At 38.8% G+C, this 17,979-nt stretch overlaps 1 protein-coding gene across 2 annotated transcripts; it reads right to left on the bottom strand.

The window, feature by feature from the left end:
• Positions 1-2,635: 2,635 nt before the first annotated feature.
• sgk2a (serum/glucocorticoid regulated kinase 2a) lies at positions 2,636-16,089 on the bottom strand. Of its 2 annotated transcripts, none has more exons than XM_040047517.1 (14): positions 15,938-16,089; positions 14,233-14,296; positions 14,022-14,073; positions 11,154-11,215; positions 10,863-10,920; positions 10,097-10,180; positions 8,932-9,063; positions 7,832-7,944; positions 7,683-7,719; positions 7,508-7,594; positions 5,990-6,085; positions 5,387-5,542; positions 4,993-5,082; positions 2,636-4,343 (listed from the first exon to the last, which is right to left on the bottom strand). In XM_040047517.1, the coding sequence occupies exons 3-14, from the start codon at positions 14,034-14,036 to the stop codon at positions 4,188-4,190; spliced, it is 1,086 nt and encodes a 361-aa protein (XP_039903451.1). In that variant the 5' UTR covers positions 14,037-14,073; positions 14,233-14,296; positions 15,938-16,089; the 3' UTR covers positions 2,636-4,187. The 2 variants fall into 2 exon arrangements, with proteins under 2 accessions (XP_039903451.1, XP_039903449.1); XM_040047515.1 differs by having other exon boundaries at positions 14,022-14,076; positions 15,938-16,088.
• Between the last annotated feature and the right edge of the window lie 1,890 nt (positions 16,090-17,979).

Below are 17,979 nucleotides of genomic sequence, written 5' to 3'. Positions count from 1 at the left end.
GCCCAGGATCAGATTAATAAAGATTATTTTGAATTGTGAACCAGGTAAACTGCTCTATAAGACTGGAACGAATTAAAGATGGAGGCTGAAATTAGTGTTTTTATTTTTTAATTTAAAAAAAGGCGTGATCATAAATATCATTATTTACGGCATGTTTATGTTGTTTTAAACTCCCTAATATTTATTTATTGGTTATCAATTTACCTAAAGCAAGTTTGATGTCTACACCCTTATGAGGATGCCGGTGGATGATAAGGTGTCGTCCAAAATTCACCCTTTGCAGCAGTGTTGCTCAGGAACCACTGGCTCCTCATCGTTGGTGCAGTTTCACACTTTGTGTTTCCTATAATTTATAAAGTTTATATGTTTGCAGTGTTGAATTAAAAAAAACTGTTTCAGTGTTTATGTTGGATCCTGTATTTTCAGCTTAAGGTCACACTGAAATCCATCTGTTGTCCACATAATGATACTGAGAACCATACAAGTTGCAAACATGTTTCTGTGTGTACACTGCACCCCTTTGACTTCTGCTTGAGTGAGCAGTGTTCACGTGCAGTGTTGGTGATTTTTGACCACTAAGTGGGGCACTTCTACCAAGGTGATGGCGAGCTGTTAATAACTCTCAACTTTCCTCAGTGAGGTGAACATGTTTCACTGTTGGATTAATAATTTATCTGTTAATCTCACCTGAAAAATTGAAAAATAATGAGTCTCTGGTGGTTAATGTGACCACAGCTTGCAGCGCTTCACTTAGATAAGTTTGTGGTGATATGATAAGAAGCATAAAGTGATGAAATCTGAGAAGATACGATCGGTGATGAAAAAGAGACAAAGCCTCCATCATATACAGATGACTCACCCAAGGCTGTCAGTTAAAGCTTGTTGTATATGAAATCTTTTGGAGAATAAATGACTATCCAGAATCAATGAAAGACTTCCTTTGCTCTTTTAATTATTCACTGTTATATCAGTTTGATAAACGCAGTTATTGTTTTATTATGTTACATTGCTTTGTTGATACCAATTGTTTATTGTGCAGCTTCTAACTGTGTTTTTAGTTTTTCTTGGAAAGCACTTTGTTAACTTGCTATAAAAGTGTAATATCTGGATTATCTGGATAACAGTATGTCGTATATTACATATCTATTACATAACCAGTTTTCCAACATGTCATCGCTTACACTGAAATTACAATACTATGGCATTTCCCTCTTTACAGTCATGGACATTCCCACTTTGAATACATGTGGAAGCTGAGTGCCGTTGTGGCTCAGTAGCAATAACCAGAAATAGGAAAGCACAGCAGAGTCTTTACTTTACCTATGAAGCCCAGGGATGGAACTGGAGACAATCCTATTCTATATTTAATTTTGTTTCCTGATTTTTTTTGTCTTTTCCCAATGAAAACATTTTGACATGTCCCCTTAGGTAGAAGCTATAGGCCTGTAAAAGCCATCTTCTTCTCCTGCTTTGCAAAGTGAGAAATGTCTCCAATCTATCTGCATCTCCTCAATTCAACAACTGCAAGTTTGTTTGTTTGTTTGTTTGTGTTTCCACTGTCATAACTGCTCTCTCACAACTGAAAAAGAAAGCAGGCAAAACCGATCAACCAATGAGAATCGTTGGATCGATGACGAGTTGAGCAGAGTTATGTTTATGTAATAAAATAAAATGTGGTGCCAAAAGGACTTTGAAGCAATTGTGTGGTGGCGCATGTCATTTCAAACGTGTTGCACAATAACTTCCAGTCTGTATGACTTTCACCTGTGCTTTGTCTTTATTCGTGTCTAAGTAGAAGTAATATTGTATTTACCTATCCCAAACGTAAGAGATGTGGGCTTTTAAATTTAATTGCATGGAAAGATAATCAGAAATTATTATATTCTGACTTCAAAAATAGCAAAATTCCAAATCATATCCAAGCTGTTTATTAAAAAAATAATGTCTTCTGTATGAAACTTCAGTACTACCTGCTGAGTGTGTTTTCTGCTTCTGGATTTAGAGGTTGCCTTTAGGATCTCTTTATTGATGAATACGCTTTGTTGACACATAGTTGCACCAAAACATAAATTCAGCACAAGAAGCTATCACTGTCTTACAGTAAGGAAACTGTTGCTTTAAAGGGGGGGTGACCATGACTGCTGATTGATTGCATCACAGACTCTGGTCCACTGAATCCCTCATTTGTTATACAGGTCTGTTCTACTTTTGACCTTTTTTTAAAGTCTTCAATCCCACGTTAACCTCTGATTCAATCTTTAGTAGATAAACCCTGTCACAGGTCACCACCAGGAAGAGCTTGACATTTTTACATGCTGGTCGACGACTGAAGTGAATGATCAAAAACATAGTTCGGTCACGTTAAACGATGCAAGCAAAAGAACATGTAAATATTTTGGCAAATATTTGAGTTATTAACACGCATAGGTGGATTTTTGCTAATGTTGGTTTCAGTCATGTATGGCGCCGCTGCTGGCAGCGTGACCCAGCAGTTCCTGTGTTTACAAGATCTGATGGTGAGCGGCAGCTCGGCACACAGCTTTACAACTTTAAAGGTCTGACCAGAATTTGACCCCTAAGAGCAATAGACCATTTGTAGATTTAGAGGGAAAAATGACAGCTGTCACTCCAGAAATAATGCGGGTACATGAGTGTATTTGGTTTCACAGTAAAGCATGTGATACACCATTTGTTAAGATGAAATATTGAACAAGATTAACAAGTTTTTAAGGAGGTAAATATCAGCGTGCTATGTTCAGAAACCAGAATACATACACAAACAAGACTTCAGGCGTATATGAATAGAATTATAAAAACAGAATGCAAGGACATGTTATTAACTGTACATTTTTAACTGTATCACCTACAACTGCCATCACCAACTTCACAGCCAAGTCAGAGAGGCACTTCACAGTTTACACTGATATAATCACAGTAGTACTGTAATAATCCTGCTGCAAAGCTGCTGCTGTATATTTACAGTACTCGATACCGTATTTCCACAAAGACATGGCAACTTTTTTAACCTGTTATATAAACCAGTGAAGCTAAACTTATATCTACAGACAAAAGAACAAATGAATACTTTGATCATGACTACTGTATAATCCTCATAATAAACGACTATATCGTGCACACAGAGCCATAGCTGACTGACTGACTGAAGTTAGTCAAAGGTACTGTATCAGTGCATCATTAGCAAATCAGTGTGGACATTTAGTACATTTGCAGCTATGATCACCGCTGCAATAACTAGTAGCCAGTGTTTCGCACCCAGCTATGCCACCTTCACTGTTTTATCACTGCGAGTAGCACGGCTCGTATTACTTTTCAACATTTTTTTCTCCTTCTTTGGTCAAAGATTTTTTTTAATCCTTTTTTTGGTCTTTAAGGAGAAACATGCTGCATAGAATCATCAGTAGCACCGTGTGACAAAAAGATAAAAACAAATGAAGAAAACATGCCAAGTGTGCACTGATAACTGATGTTAAAAAGCAAAACACTGCACTAGAATTGTTACTACCTAACCTGTTAAGAGTAAGAAAGGTTTTTTTTTTAAAAAATATATGAATTTCTTCTTGTAGTATTTTTTCTTTCTTTTTTTTATTATTCCCTGTTTTAACTCAGTGCTGGACTCCATGATTATTATCCGTTGCTAAATTTAAAAAAACATGTTCATCAGGATCTACTTTCTATAAAAACAGGATCAGTGAGCAACAATGCTAAGTCTTGATATAGACACACAAAGATGGTGTTTTGTGCAGGTACAATATGCTAAAGCCTTTAAAAAAAATACAAAGAAAAATAAGTTTTGTCTTTATCTGGCCTCGTGTGTTCTTCATTTCTCTACAAATAACTGAAATAAAGGCACTTCTTGTTACATTTTAAGGACACTCCAACTGCATAACTTGTTCGTGTATATCCTAAACACGGGACCCCCCCCAAACAAGACGTTTTACATATTTCGAACTTGAACTTATTTCGAACAGTGTCTCCATTGCAGACTTGCCCTTTCTGCTACATACTCGCTTCACTGCAGCGGTCAAACATGACCAATGTCATGTGGGATTCCTGCTGTGTTACATGAGGAACACTTATCTTTGTGAGAAAACTTTTAAAAATAATGAACAAGATTTCTGCGCTAAAAAATCATTTAAACAGTTAGCTGCGATTCATCTGTCCGGATGTCACAGAAAGCTGTCCTCGGTGCCGACAAAGGAGAACCCATTAAAGGCGTTGCTGGAGCTGGTGCTGGGATTGAACTCTGGGGTCTGACTCACTGAGTTAGGAACCATTTCTCTGGTGAACTCAGGATCAATATGTTGAGTGTCAGCTGGGCCCCTCTGAAAGATGAAACAATTTTAAGCGTAAATAAGGATGACTGCTATTATATGCATTATATACAACGCATGACAAGGTGTCCTAAATGTGAAACTAATATACAGCGATGCACAGGCCCATTTGTCTAACTTAAGTCTAACTAGTGAACACTGATCTAGAGAAACTTCTGAAAGCTGGTGTTAAAACCAAGTTTAAATAGTAATCGATTAAATGATGCATGTGAGTAAATTCAGATCAGCTTACTCGTTGACATCAATATACTGAAAAAGCCTAGAAGCACAATAAATGATTCTTATTTTCATTAAAGATATAAAGTATAATACATTTCTATTTCATATGTAAAGTGATTGAGAAGCAAAGCCACACCAGTCTTTGCAACAAGTAAAAGAGTTTCAACAACATAATGACTAAGAGTGCAAAAGGTCAGAGGGATTTCCTTGCATTAATCTTTAGCTAGATAATAACATAAGATGGGATAAAGAGATTCAGGGACAGATCTGAGAGGGTTTTACTGGCTGATCGCTCTGAAACATTTGTGGTGAGTAGAAAGAAAACAGAACACCAGCTAAGGTGGAGATAAGTGGTTAATAAAGTCACATATGACGAGGCAGGCACACAGAAAAGACACGAGCAGGCGGAGCGGCAACTCACCACATTAGGGTTGTAAGGAGGGGTGATTCTCTTGTGGTAAAGGTCGTCCCAGTTGATCGGAGTGAAAAAAGTGTGGTTCTTTATTTCTAACTATAAATAAAAGAAAGAAAAAACTTCACATGCTTAACTTTTTCATGCCTTTCATAAAAACAAAATCACACATATAGTGAATCATGTAGAACAACGCCAATAGCTGCTACATGCAAGGTAAATGTTATCAGAGGGCTTGGGTGTGGAGCTCTCTTTAAAAGAAATCCAAAACTCTTAAATAAAGACTACACCCAGCTTTTATTTGCGCCAACATTTATTGCAGTTATCCCTATTCTAAGACTAGGCTTATATCCTGTCTGGGAAAGCATCTGTTTTAATATGGAGCAAAGACCGAAAGACTTACAAAGTCTGCGATGGCTCCCAGGCGTCTGTGCTGGTCTTTCTGCAGAAGACCCATCAGCAGAGAGCAGGCGGCCTCAGACTTTCCCGGAGGCAGCATCAGCGGCTTGTGAAGGATCCCATCGTACATTTCACCAATATCACGGCTGTAGAAAGGAGGCTGAACAGAAGGGATGCAATAAATATCATTCATATGTAACATATCAAGTTATCCTCGGTTTCTTTTTTAAGGGAAACGAGAAAAAAAATGTTAGCAGTTTCTACCAGGAAGTCATCATGGCTGCGTGCCCAGTAAATGACAAAGGGAAAAGAATTCCTCATAAAATGTAACTCAAAATTCAATCAGTCTGTGTCTTTAAGATGTTTAACAAAACACACCTTGTCCAAAACCTTTCTTTGACCTTTTACGACAAGGTCTACTAAAAACTGAGGTCAAATTTGGATCCACATATAGGAGGATGGTTTTAACTTTTAACTACTTTTTTCTGTGAGTACCACCAAAATAATGTGTCTTACTTTTGCGGAAGACTACTTCTTGGTAAAAAATTAACAACAGTACAGTACTGCCAAAACTCATAATCCATAAACCCTAAACAAATACGCATACCAGGCTGAAGAGCATCTCATACAGCACGGCTCCCAGACACCACCAGTCCACTGTCCTGTCATACGGTTCCTTACGAAGAATCTCTGGCGCCAAATACTTTAGACACATGATAGAGAAAAAAAAATGAAACGATCCAAACTTTGGGTTATCAGGGAACATTTGCTTCCTACAAACTATTGTTCACCCATAGTCTGCATGCTTGTGTTTATATAATGCAATCTTCTTTATCTGGTCCACCTGTTCAACTGTTTGCTAATGGAAAGATCTTATCAGCCCACCAGTAACTCTTTGCCTTTAGGCATGTAGATATGGTCCACATGACCTGCTCACATTCAAACAGAGCACCAGAATGGGGAAGAAAGGTGATTTAAATGGCTTGACATGGTTGTTGGTGCCAGACAGGCTGATCTTTCAGAAACTGCTGATCTGCTGGGATTTTCATGCAAAACATCCAATGAGCTGCAGCTCTCTGGGTGAAAATGCTGTGTTGATGCTGGAGGTCAGAGGAAGGCTACGGTGAGTCCAATAACCGCTTGTTACAAGCAAATTACGCAAAAGAGCATCTCTGAACACACAACACATTCAAGCTGATGGGTTACAGTAGCCGAAGACCACACCCACCAGGTCCTGCTCCTGTTAGTAAAACTGAGCCTACACAGAAAAACCTTTTTTTTTTGCGACAAATTGATTTGGATTGTAAACAACATGAAAACATGAATCCATCCTGCCTTGTATCAGTGGTTCAGGCTGTTGGTGGTATAATGGTGTGGGGGATATTTTACTGGCACACCTTGCACACCTTAGTAGCAACTGAGCATCGTTTAAATAGCACAGCCTGCCTGAGGATTGCTGCCCACCACGTCCATCCCTTTATGACCACGTCTGTAGTCATCTTCTGATGGCTGCTTCCAACAAAATAGTGAGGCATGTGTCAGAGTTCAAATAATCTCAAACTGGTTTCTTGAACATGACAATGAGTTCACTCTATTCAAATGGCCTCCACAGACACCAGATATCAGACCAGTAGAGCGCTTTTGGGATGTGGTGGAACAAGAAGATTCATGGATCATGGATGTGCAGCCGACAGATCAGCAGCAGCTATGTGATCAAGTCATGTCAATAAAGACCAAAGTCAGGGTGCAGGTTTAGCTCAGTGTGTTGAGCAGGCGACCACATCACAGCCACGCGGCTGAGAGCGACTGGCCCGTATCCGACCCGCGGCCCTTTGCCGCATGCCCCCCCCCCCTCTTTCTGTGCCTCTGCTTTCCTGTCTTTTCTTCACTGTGTCTATCAAATAAAGCTGAAAAAGGCCAAAAAATTAAATATAAAAAAAGACCAAGCAATGTAAGTAATGTTTCCAGCACCATGTTGAATGCATGCTATGGAGATTTAAGCCAGTTCTGAGGGCAGAAAAAGGTGTCTAGCCCAACAATAGCAATGTGTAACTAATAAAGTGGCCAGTGAATGTGAATTTAAAATATGCTTCATAAACGGTTACTGAAAAAGTTTTTTACTCACTTCTGGAGTGCCACAGAAAGTCGAGGTGGTTGCCTCCGGCTCCACACCCTCCTTGCACAGCCCAAAATCTGTCAGCACCACATGGCCCTGCGCACACAAAACAGTGAGTGGCAAACACAAATAAAGCCTTTTTCCCCTTTAAAGTGTTAAAGCAAATGGGCTGATCCTGACTCACCTGACAGTCTAAAAGTATATTTTCTGGCTTCAGATCTCTACAATGAACAAGAACAAATCAGACCGTCAGTGCAAAAACATATTATTACTTTGTATTTTCAATTTTTGATAAATGATAGGTTTCAATAAACGTTCGAGCGTCTCTTTAACCTGTAAACAATGTTGAGAGAGTGAAGGTAGCCGATGGCGCTTGCTACCTCAGCCGTGTAGAATCTCGCTCTGGGTTCTGAGAAACACCGCTCTCTCTGCAAGTGGAAGAACAACTACCCAAAGAGAAAGACGGGCGGAAAGAAGAAAATAAAATTATATTAAAAATTTTCAATGTATTGAGAGATGAGACACTTCCAAAGTCTCAGGAAAAAGCTCGGTATAAAAAAGGTTTTGACTTGCTTTGCTTTTTGAGTGCTGCAACAGCAAACAAGAGGAAAACAACAACATGACATCAACTATGTCTCATACCAGTTTCAGTTTAGGCTTCATCATTACAAATGTGGACAAATTTGCACAATAGGTGAAATAAAAACCCTCTGATCAGTAGACGGAAATATGTTAAGATTTTAGATAAGACATTTTCTAATCTGTGGGCTTTTGTTTCAGTGACGGGAAGGTTCACTCTTGTACCTGTAGGCTGACTATGATAACACTATAAAACTAGCAAGAATTGAAAGCTTGTGGAAATCATCTGTTGTACTGCACTTTGTCTAATCTTTACTTTTTTAGCAAGAAAAAAGCGAGTTTGTAGCAGTTACACAAAAGAGAACAAAAATAAGCTCGAGGTAGATTGTTTGTGATGACAGCAGTATTTCGTACACTGATGATGCTTGTTACAGTAAACAAATAAATCTAATTGCTTCCTGTCACCCAGGAAGTTACTAATATATCCTGTACAAGTGGAAACAGTTTGTGTCATGAGTGTACTGAACAGATTTTGGAATATACGGGCTGCAAGGCATCGGTCTTGTTGACAGTGACCTTATTTATTACAGAGAGCATCTAATGTCATTGCTTTTTAACTTAGCACCTTTAATTGAGACAGTCCAACAAACCATGAAGCTACAGTCTACAATCTTTAATGTTAAATTCAGCTCATTTAAGAGACAACTCAAAACATTTTTATTTAAAAAAAAAGATCCAGGTACTTTTTTAAAAAGAAATCTCTGAAAACTCTGATATTCAACACGCTCCAAGCCACTTTCTGACAAAGTCTAATGAACTATGTAAGTGGAAACGATTTATGTTAGCGCATGTACCTCTCCACCATTTACATAGTCCAGGACAAAGTAGAGCTTCTCTACAGTCTGAAACGAGTAGTGAAGCCGAACCAGAAACGGGTGTTTGAGGCTCTTCAGCAGCACGTTTCTCTCTGCCATGATGTTCTTTTGCTAAAGAGGGAAAAGGAGAAAAATAAGTTCTGGGAAGTTCAGTTTTTTGCTTTTTTAAGTTTTTTTGTTTAGTTTTTTTGCTTTTCTGCTCCATGTTTTTTGACAAAAAGGCCTTAAATCATTTTATTTCACTATAAAATTTGAAATGCACGTACGAACATAAATAAATATTGTTTATAATTCACAGAATATATTTGCAGTGATGATGCATAAATAATACAAAGGAAAAAGGAAAATAAAGGAAACATGTTTAACACACATCCTGTGTAATTTATATAAAAAAATGGCTGTAATTCATAAACAGTTAATGTAAAGGTTTTGAAAACCCGAGAGTTTGCACTTTAATCACATTTTGATAGTCCAAATTAAAATCCAATGTGATGATGTAGATACTAAAAAAAAGCATGAATAATGTGATTGTTTTTTGCCCTGGAGTTACTGCGCTCACATGCTTCTGGACCAAAAGAAGCACATCAATGACTTCTTTTCATGCTGCTAACTGAAATCAGTTGAAATATGTGTACTTTTTTTTTTAATTACTCATTAAACATTATTTGAACCCCTTTTTAAAGTAATTAAAACAGCGATGTGCAAGTTATCTTTCACACTATGAAAAGCTTATTTTATTACATTATTTTTTTTCATTTAATGTCACTTTATGACAAAATCTTCACACTTGATGGGTGAAAAGGGATGACTGAGAAAGAAGGTTGCCAGCGAGCATGGTCAGTAATAACAATCAGTTTGTCTAATCAGCAATTATGCTGTCTAACAAACACCTGGCCTGGCTTTTTTTTCTGGAGGCAATAAAATCTGTTCTTTGTACAGAGCTGTAGATTAGATAAGCCTGAGACCCTGTTGCTAGGTAAAAACTCTAACAACTATCAAAGATCCTCACTATCACCGAGGGAACCCTTGGACAGTTATTTTCCATCGTCACCTCCTTATCCTGACACAATTCCAAAATGCATTTCAACTAAACGCGGATTACTGGACCTTTAAAACACATTAACACAGTGACAGCAGAGCCCACCTCTTTTTTCTTCAGGATGATTTTCTTCTGCAGGACTTTGACAGCGTAGAATTTGCTGTCGGCTTTATGCTTGGCAAGCAGGACCTGTATGGAGGTTCACTTGTTAGTGCCTTGTTTAGCAAACAGTCTGCACCACCATCTCAGCATTCTGCTTTCAGGATATTACATGAAAGTAGCGCACGCAGCACAGATATGTCGTCTGTGGAACCAGATAATACCGAGAAATCTGATAAGTTTGTTGACACAAAGAGCAAAAAGGCCTGAGGTGGACACGAAGCCACAAAAACGCCTATTTTTTAAGATCTTTAGGAGTTGAATGTCCATATTTATTACGTTCCACTGGACGACGCTCAGGAGACCGAAAGACACCTCAGTGGATTGTACAGTTAATGATTCATGAAGAAAGGAGCACATTTCGATTAGACAGTAGTCAGCAGGTAGACTCTCACTGACCCCCGCTGCAATGTCAGCAACCGCACGCTATGTAGTCTCTCTCCTTCTTTCTAACGCCCTCTCACTTGTCTCACAAGGTCAGCACAGTAAAACCCTTATTCATTTGCATTAATACCATTAATACCTTCAACTGGATTTGTTATTTATTAATAAAAAAGGAAAAAATTTACTCGAGGAGCCGCTGCAGCCGCTGCACCTCCTTCAGTGAACTGAAGGAGGTAGAACAAGGAAATGACCGAGAGGAAAAAAAGCCAGGAGATGTATTAAACAGCAGAAAGATGGATCTATAAATAAGTAATTGTTTCAGTGTTACCTTTCCAAAGGTCCCTTTGCCAATGACAGCCAAGAAGTCAAAGTCAGTGGGCCTGGCACTGAAACAAGAAGGTAATGTATTAAAATTACATAATAACTTCTGAGATACTTTATTACTAACAGGATATAAATCGTGGATATAATGCTGGTAAGAGTTTCTCCTCATACAGCAACACCTCCTTAATAAAATACAGACTGTAGATAATTAAAGTTTCTGTTTGAGGTGCTTCGATCTGACATTAAGAAAGTAAATGGGGAGGCGGAGCTACATGCTGGTTAGTGAGTTACTGACTTTGGGTTTGCTGAAGGTCCCAGGTTAACATCATCTTGAGGAGAGGAAGGTGGTGTCCGCAGCTGAAAAAAAAAAAAGATTGATTCAATTGATTTATAAATAGGCTTCAGCAGCAGGAAAAGGATACATGTCACGATGTATTCGATTATCGAATGAAAAATAGAGAAACTAAGGAGTTCGCAGTAAAACCTCGACAAGGTAAGGTCATGTCTAGCAGCTTTGAAACACCAGAGCCATTCAAAGAACTTTAGAAGATCAAATTAAAATCAAAAAGATGAAACGAAGAGAAGAAAAGGCCGAAATGATCCCAGTAGTAATACTAAAAATAAAAACAGCAAACACAATGTTGGCACAGCTACCTGCTGGTTAAAAGCAATCATGAATAAAGCTGTTTTTAGCATCTTTCAAAAAAAAAAAAAAAAAAGATCTGAGCTCCAGGGCTAGCTGGTTGTGGCATTAAGCACCATAGCAGCTGTGCATTTAACTGCTATGGTGCCTAATGCTCATCCTGCTTAGTTTAAGATCTGTGCACTGCACTAGCTGACCGGATTTACTGGGTTTGTATCCATTAAACATCTCAGATATGTATTTAGGGCCCCGAGCCTTTTAATGATTTATAAACAACCAGTAATACTTGTAATTCAGTTCTATATGTTACTGGAAGCCAGTTCAGGGAGCTGAAAATAGGTGTGGGCAATTTACAATTTTCAGGAGCTCAGGAGCAAAGCTGCACGTATTTTAAGGAAACTTGTGGGATGTATCTAGAGAGCAGTTATTACAAAAAAGTTTTGTAATCCATCCAAATTCTTCCGCTTATCCAACTCAGGTTGAGAGGCGGGGTACACCCTCGACAGGTTGCTAGTCTGTCGCAGGGCTAACACAGAGAGATAGACGACCGCTCACACTCATAGTCACACCTACGGGTAGATTTTTTACCACTTAACCTAACCCCCACTCACTGCATGTCTTTGGACTGTGGGAGGAAGCTGGAGTAATTGAAGAGAACCCACACAGACACAAGGAGAACGTGCAACACTCCACACAGAGATGCTGGATTCAAACCCATAGTCCTTCTTGCAGTGAGGCAACAGCGCTAACCACTGTGCTGCCAGACATCGTTAAATGACTGCTAATTATTGAGTATAATACATATTTTCTTTGATATGAATTTTGTTCTTGAAAAAACTTATTGCACTTTTTGGTTGAGACAAACTCTTGAAGTGGCAGTGCTGGAGGGCTTGTTAGTTTGTCTACAGCAGCAAACAGAGTCTGAGTATTTCAGGTGTTTTCATTAATAATGTTAGTAAAGTAGGATTAACTCAAAGATGTAGATACAGACACTGATTAAAAATGTCATTGTCAGTCTGAAGACTGCTTCTGCTCAGTTTTCTTGTAGTTTCTCTTTTGATCTGCTACCATTATAACATTTTTCCACAGTGCTTTCTGTTTACCAGAAACAGTGTTAACCTTGACAGGTGCAATGTTGTCAAGAACCCTGAGAATATTAGAGTTACTGCTTGAGCTGGTCATCCACAGACTCTGCTATTGCACTATTACATCATACCAATGGTTTGCATAAATAAAGAATAGAATTAGAATAGAATTCAACTTTATTGTCATTGCACATGCACAGGTACAGGGCAACGAAATGCAGTTTGCATCCATCCAGAAGTGCTTTAGTGATATAGATATATTACAATATATATTAGCAATAATATAGATAGGTAATAAAGTACTAGTGTTTTCATTGAAATTCCTCTTTCTAATAGTTTTGAATGTGGCTTGGTGGACTGGGGTGACCATCAAAGAAGACACAAAAATGGTCAGACAGAACTACATCCAAAGCATTATGATCAGACTCGTAACGGAGCTGATCTTAAGCCCAGACACTACAATTTTCAGACCTTTTTGATGACTTTGTATATGAACACTGAAATACCAGAAAAATGTAAAAGTATCAAGATATGTTCAACATTATGCACCACCATTTAGTAAAGAAGAGAAAATATAATTCTCTGTAAGCCGTGTGTTTGATCTGGTCAAGATTTCATGCCCTTCCTGATGCAACCCTCCCCAGTTACCCAGGCTTGGGACCAGCACTGGGAGTACTGTGGCTTGTGGACCCCTGGACAGAATTAACAATGAGTAGATCAGAAGGAAAGCTCAGGTTCAGTGGTGTGAAAACAAAGTTAGAGAGGCAAGGCTGACTCTGGACATGTGCATAGGAGGGATAGTGGGTATATCAGATTAAGGATTAAGTGGAGCTGACGAGCAGGAGGAAAAGAGGAAGACCACAGAGGAGGCTCATGCGTGCATTGAGGAAGGATATGCAGAGGGTTGGTGAGACAGGGGAGAATGCTAGGGATGGGGTGAGACTGCGGTAAAGGGAGCAGCCGAAGGTTATAGTAAAGAGGAAGATTGACACTTGGGTCTTGCGTTCTTTTAAATAGCAGTCTATTCAAGTCTGATCTATTCAGATTTAAATTATGTGGATTAGGATTTTGTGAAAATCTACTCTGGAAATTAAAAATCCAGAACCAGAGGAAAAGACATACGTGAGGTTTGCCTCATTTAAACAGGGAAACCCATCAAAGGTTAAGAACAACACAACAAATACATAGATTTGTCTCGTCCTAAGTGATCACATCAAACGAATGGCACTGCTAGAGATCATATGCTGAATCTCTAAAATATTGATTCAGTGTGACCTGATCAAATACGACGCGACATGAAAGCCAAAGACACTCCAGATGTCGATGTCAGTTCACTCATTAGACATCTGCTAAACAAAGCAGGACTGGACTGCAGGCGCGTTTCCCTTTCACCCAACAGAGTAAAATAAAAGCATCATAATAAAATTACACTCACATTACAGTGTGCCATGGTTACTATACTCCACTCCCATCAGTGTTTGACAGACCTGCTAGGAGAGGAGAAATATTCACATTCAGTGGGCTCAGCAGCTTTTGTAGGGGTAAAACATATTCAATATTTATAGGTAAAAAAAATCTCCTCATCTGCTCTGACTCAGAGGAACGTGGTCATCTAACCTCCGTAACCTGCGCAGGTGTTAACTCACCTCATGTGACGACAGCCTGAGGATCAAGAGGAGCTGGTAGTTCTGGTTTGTACTGAAGAGGATGCTGGAACAACAGAAAGACCGTGATGGGCCTCGTGTTTGTGTAGTGTGTGTCTGTGTGTGTGCTTGCATTACTAATGTTATGAAGGGAACACATTTTTACAGTGTTAGGAGACGCAAAAATAAAATCTGTAAATTTTACTCTTAACATTAGGGCGAGGGTTATGTTTCGTAAACTAGAGGTTATGGCAAGTTTTCAGAAAGTTATTGAAAGTCGGTGCGATGTCCTCTAAAGTGATGGAAACATGACCCTGTGTGCATTGGTGTGTGTGTGTGTGTGTGTGTGTGTGTGTGTGTGTGTGTGTGTGTGTGTGTGTGTGTGTAGTGTGTCGGTGAACATGTTTATATGCTAAATATTGTTGTGTCTTTTTTCATATCTGTCAAAACATGTGGGATGACCAAGATCTCTCTCACTCACACACACACACACAAGCACATCCATCTAAACACACACACATAAAACAAAAGTCCCATTGATCTGAGGTCATGCTTTTCCTAGGAACCCTAGGCCTGTTTATCTATTTATAGGCAAATGAGGTGCTGAATGTCACATTACATTTGTGCAGATGCATTTATTGTAGTTTGTATATAATAATATTTTAAGGCCAGTTAGTAACCGAATCCGTGCAGTTTCACACCCAAAAAATAACAATTTTATGCTACATTAAATAATCTACAACTAATGAAGAACTCTCATAGACACAGACTGTCACTTACATAATGCCTTTCTAGTCAGTTTGAGCACTAAAAAAAGCTTCTTACCACAAGTCTTTAAACTTGATCACACACATTCACACGGTGCTTTTACTAACAACGCACTCGAACACTTCGACATGCAGAGTGGACGAGCCGGAGTTCGACCCAAAAGTTTTCCAATTGGCCTGATCCACATCCAGCTCAAAATTTTAGCTGTTAAAAAGTGTCCAATTTGCCAAATTTGAACTTTAAGAGTGTGTTTCCACATTAAGATTGATATGAAGAAAGCACTCTATTGTTCATTTAAATGTAACCCAAAAAAAGTGAATAAATAGACTGCAGTTTGGCTATAACAGCGAACTTAATGCATTATTTAATAATGACACATTTGGTAAGGACGTGACAGGAGGTTAAAATGACGCACATTGACAGTTATGATAACCTCTTAATCTGCCACTAAAGCTACACTCAGCAAAACTACAACTCTGTTCAGAGATGAATCCTCAGAGCAAACCAGAAACTAACTCACAGAAAGACTCGTGTTCGCAAAACTAAAAGCTGGATAGAAAACTGAATCATACAAGTATAAAAACCTATTACAGAGCCTTCTTAGAAAACTGTGACTTTCCTTTAAAGAAGGGAAAAGCTCAGCTACAAGTCAGTGATCTGAGTGAGAGTTGGGACTAAAGACAACATGTAGAGACTTCCTAACGGGGCTATCAGTACAGTATCATCAGTAACCCTGATCGATCACACAGATCACATATGGACGAGTCTAAATATCCAGCAGGCTGAGGTTGTTAGCAAGTTTTACAAGCAGACCTGTGCAATAATGACAAACACCACAGTGACGCTCCACACTATCTGTGCACCTGTTATTATTACCCCGGATATAGAAAATGACCCGAGGAATAAATCACGCAGAATAGGTCAGAAATGATCAGCTCACCTGTGTGAAGGATGAGGTGATCCGTGCTCCGCGCGCTTCACACTGACAGGACTCCAAACAGAGCGCAGTCACAGTGGCAGCTTGAGGCTGATCTCAGGTCAGCGCATCTGCTTTTCACACGTCATGAGGGGACGTGGGCAGGACTCCACAGAGTGAATCATTGATGAAATGTTAGCGAGTTTAAAATAACAAGGCGGTGCAAGGGCGCAAACTTTCAGCGACCCTGCGTGCGTGTGCGTGTGCGCAAATAGAAAAATTTCCGGAAATTGCTGTGTGGTTTCAAAATAAGGTATGTAAGATATAAAATAATGTAAGCCTGATATGTTTTTTGACCTTCCAAAGTTATTTGTCAAGAAAAAAGGTGAAACAGTGGTCACATTGTTATAGATACTTCATGTATGTGGTTACATGAGTACATGAACCCTAACTTTAGCGTCATGTAAAGCATGCGTACTAGGGGTGCCAAAAAGGGATTTCCGATTTTTCTGTGTGGGTTTTTGTTTGTTTGTTTTCTCATGTGTAATTTCTGCGCACGCACTGTTAAATAAACTGTGTTTTAAAACTCACTTGTTTTGTAAGCATCTATCACAGATTGTAGGCCAATAAAATCATTTAGTTTAATTAGGGGCAGATATTTTTAGCGCAACACAACTCTTGTACATGGCTTGCTGGGCTATAATCTGTCAAACATACCTCTCACGAATGATATCAAGTCATTTTGAGCCTGAAAGAACATCGATGTCACAAGGTACACGTTGCAATCCATTTTTGCTCAGGTGACTTTTATATATCCTTAGTGTATCAGCAGTATTAAAAAATGTATTTTTCAAGAGAGATGTGGCCAAGAGGGCAGCAGAAAGTGCAACAAATACAACATCACAGTTCCATAAAGATATCTTAAGTGGGCAAAAATTGCTGTAATGATTATTATGAAAGTGCCATGACGCAGAGTCATAAAGACAGTTGGTTTCCAGTGTTTTCTAACCAGGAAGGATTGTGTGAATGTGTCGTGTTGGGAAAAGGTTACCCCTGAACCATTTGACCATGTTGTGATGTCATGTTGCCTACCTGGGGGAAAAAAAAAAGTATTGTTTGTGGATCGCTCTGGCGTTGTGAATTCACAGATATGTCAGTTGTGTATTTTATAACACCTTCATAAATGATGTTGACTACAGTCTGTTTACTGTATGAGTAAATATATTCCTTATTTTAAAAAACCACTTTGAAACATGAGGAATCCTTCTTGTCAGTCAGCCAACAGAAGCTCCAATTCAGTCCATGGGAATCAGTTATAAAAACTCATCAGTTAACTGCAACTCCAACAAGTTAAATATATTAAAAAAGTTAAATATATAGACATTCAAGTCTCTTGGTTTCTAACAATGCAAATGCTATAGTTTTGTCCTTACAAGGACTTTTAAAGCTTTGCTATTAACTTTTTTATTTATATGTAGCCACAGTAAAGTCAGCGAATGTGGTCAAACTGACACATAATGTTAAAACTACACAGATTTTTCTTATGTTCATCATCTCTTTTGAACTTTTTGAGAATGTACTAAAACAATGCCAGTTCCAAACAGGTTGGGACAGGGCAGGGGTGACTCAATTTGAAATAGTGCAACAATTTCAGAATAATGGTCCTCAGCATAAAATTGCAAAGGCTTTGAATATCTCATCATCAACATCATCATCAAATATTGATTTTCTGGTTTGTCCCTTCCACACAGAGATTTTTCCAGGTTCTCTGAATGTTTTGATGATATTATATACTGTAGATGATGAGAAAAGATCTTTGGTTCCTCAGACACCCACAAATGCAGGTAATAGCTCTGTGATGCAAAGAAGAAGGCATGCAAACACTGGGCCAAAGATCTGAGGCAAAGAGGAAAACTGTTGTTAAAAGAAGCGGGGATGCTGCACACTGATAATCATGGCCCCATTTAAACTTACTGCACTCATATGTGACCTGTGATCCATTAAGATAATCTAGCTTCTGAAACAGCCCCATATAGTTCATAGACTGGTAACACTTTGGCCGTTAC

Source organism: Simochromis diagramma, unplaced genomic scaffold, assembly GCF_900408965.1.
Source record: "Simochromis diagramma unplaced genomic scaffold, fSimDia1.1 OVJJ01000387.1, whole genome shotgun sequence".
NCBI lineage: Eukaryota > Metazoa > Chordata > Actinopteri > Cichliformes > Cichlidae > Simochromis > Simochromis diagramma.
Note: the sequence above shows the minus strand (reverse complement) of the source record. Positions and strands in the feature narration are given on the sequence as shown.

Excerpts from the sequence above, each read along its gene's own strand:
- sgk2a (XM_040047517.1), bottom strand. Across the intron at positions 10,181-10,862 it reads GCAAAGGGACCTTTGGAAAG|GTCCTGCTTGCCAAGCATAA; the intron begins GTAACACTGAAA and ends ACCTCCATACAG. Across the intron at positions 5,543-5,989 it reads ATGAGATGCTCTTCAGCCTG|CCTCCTTTCTACAGCCGTGA; the intron begins GTATGCGTATTT and ends CCTTCTGTTCAG.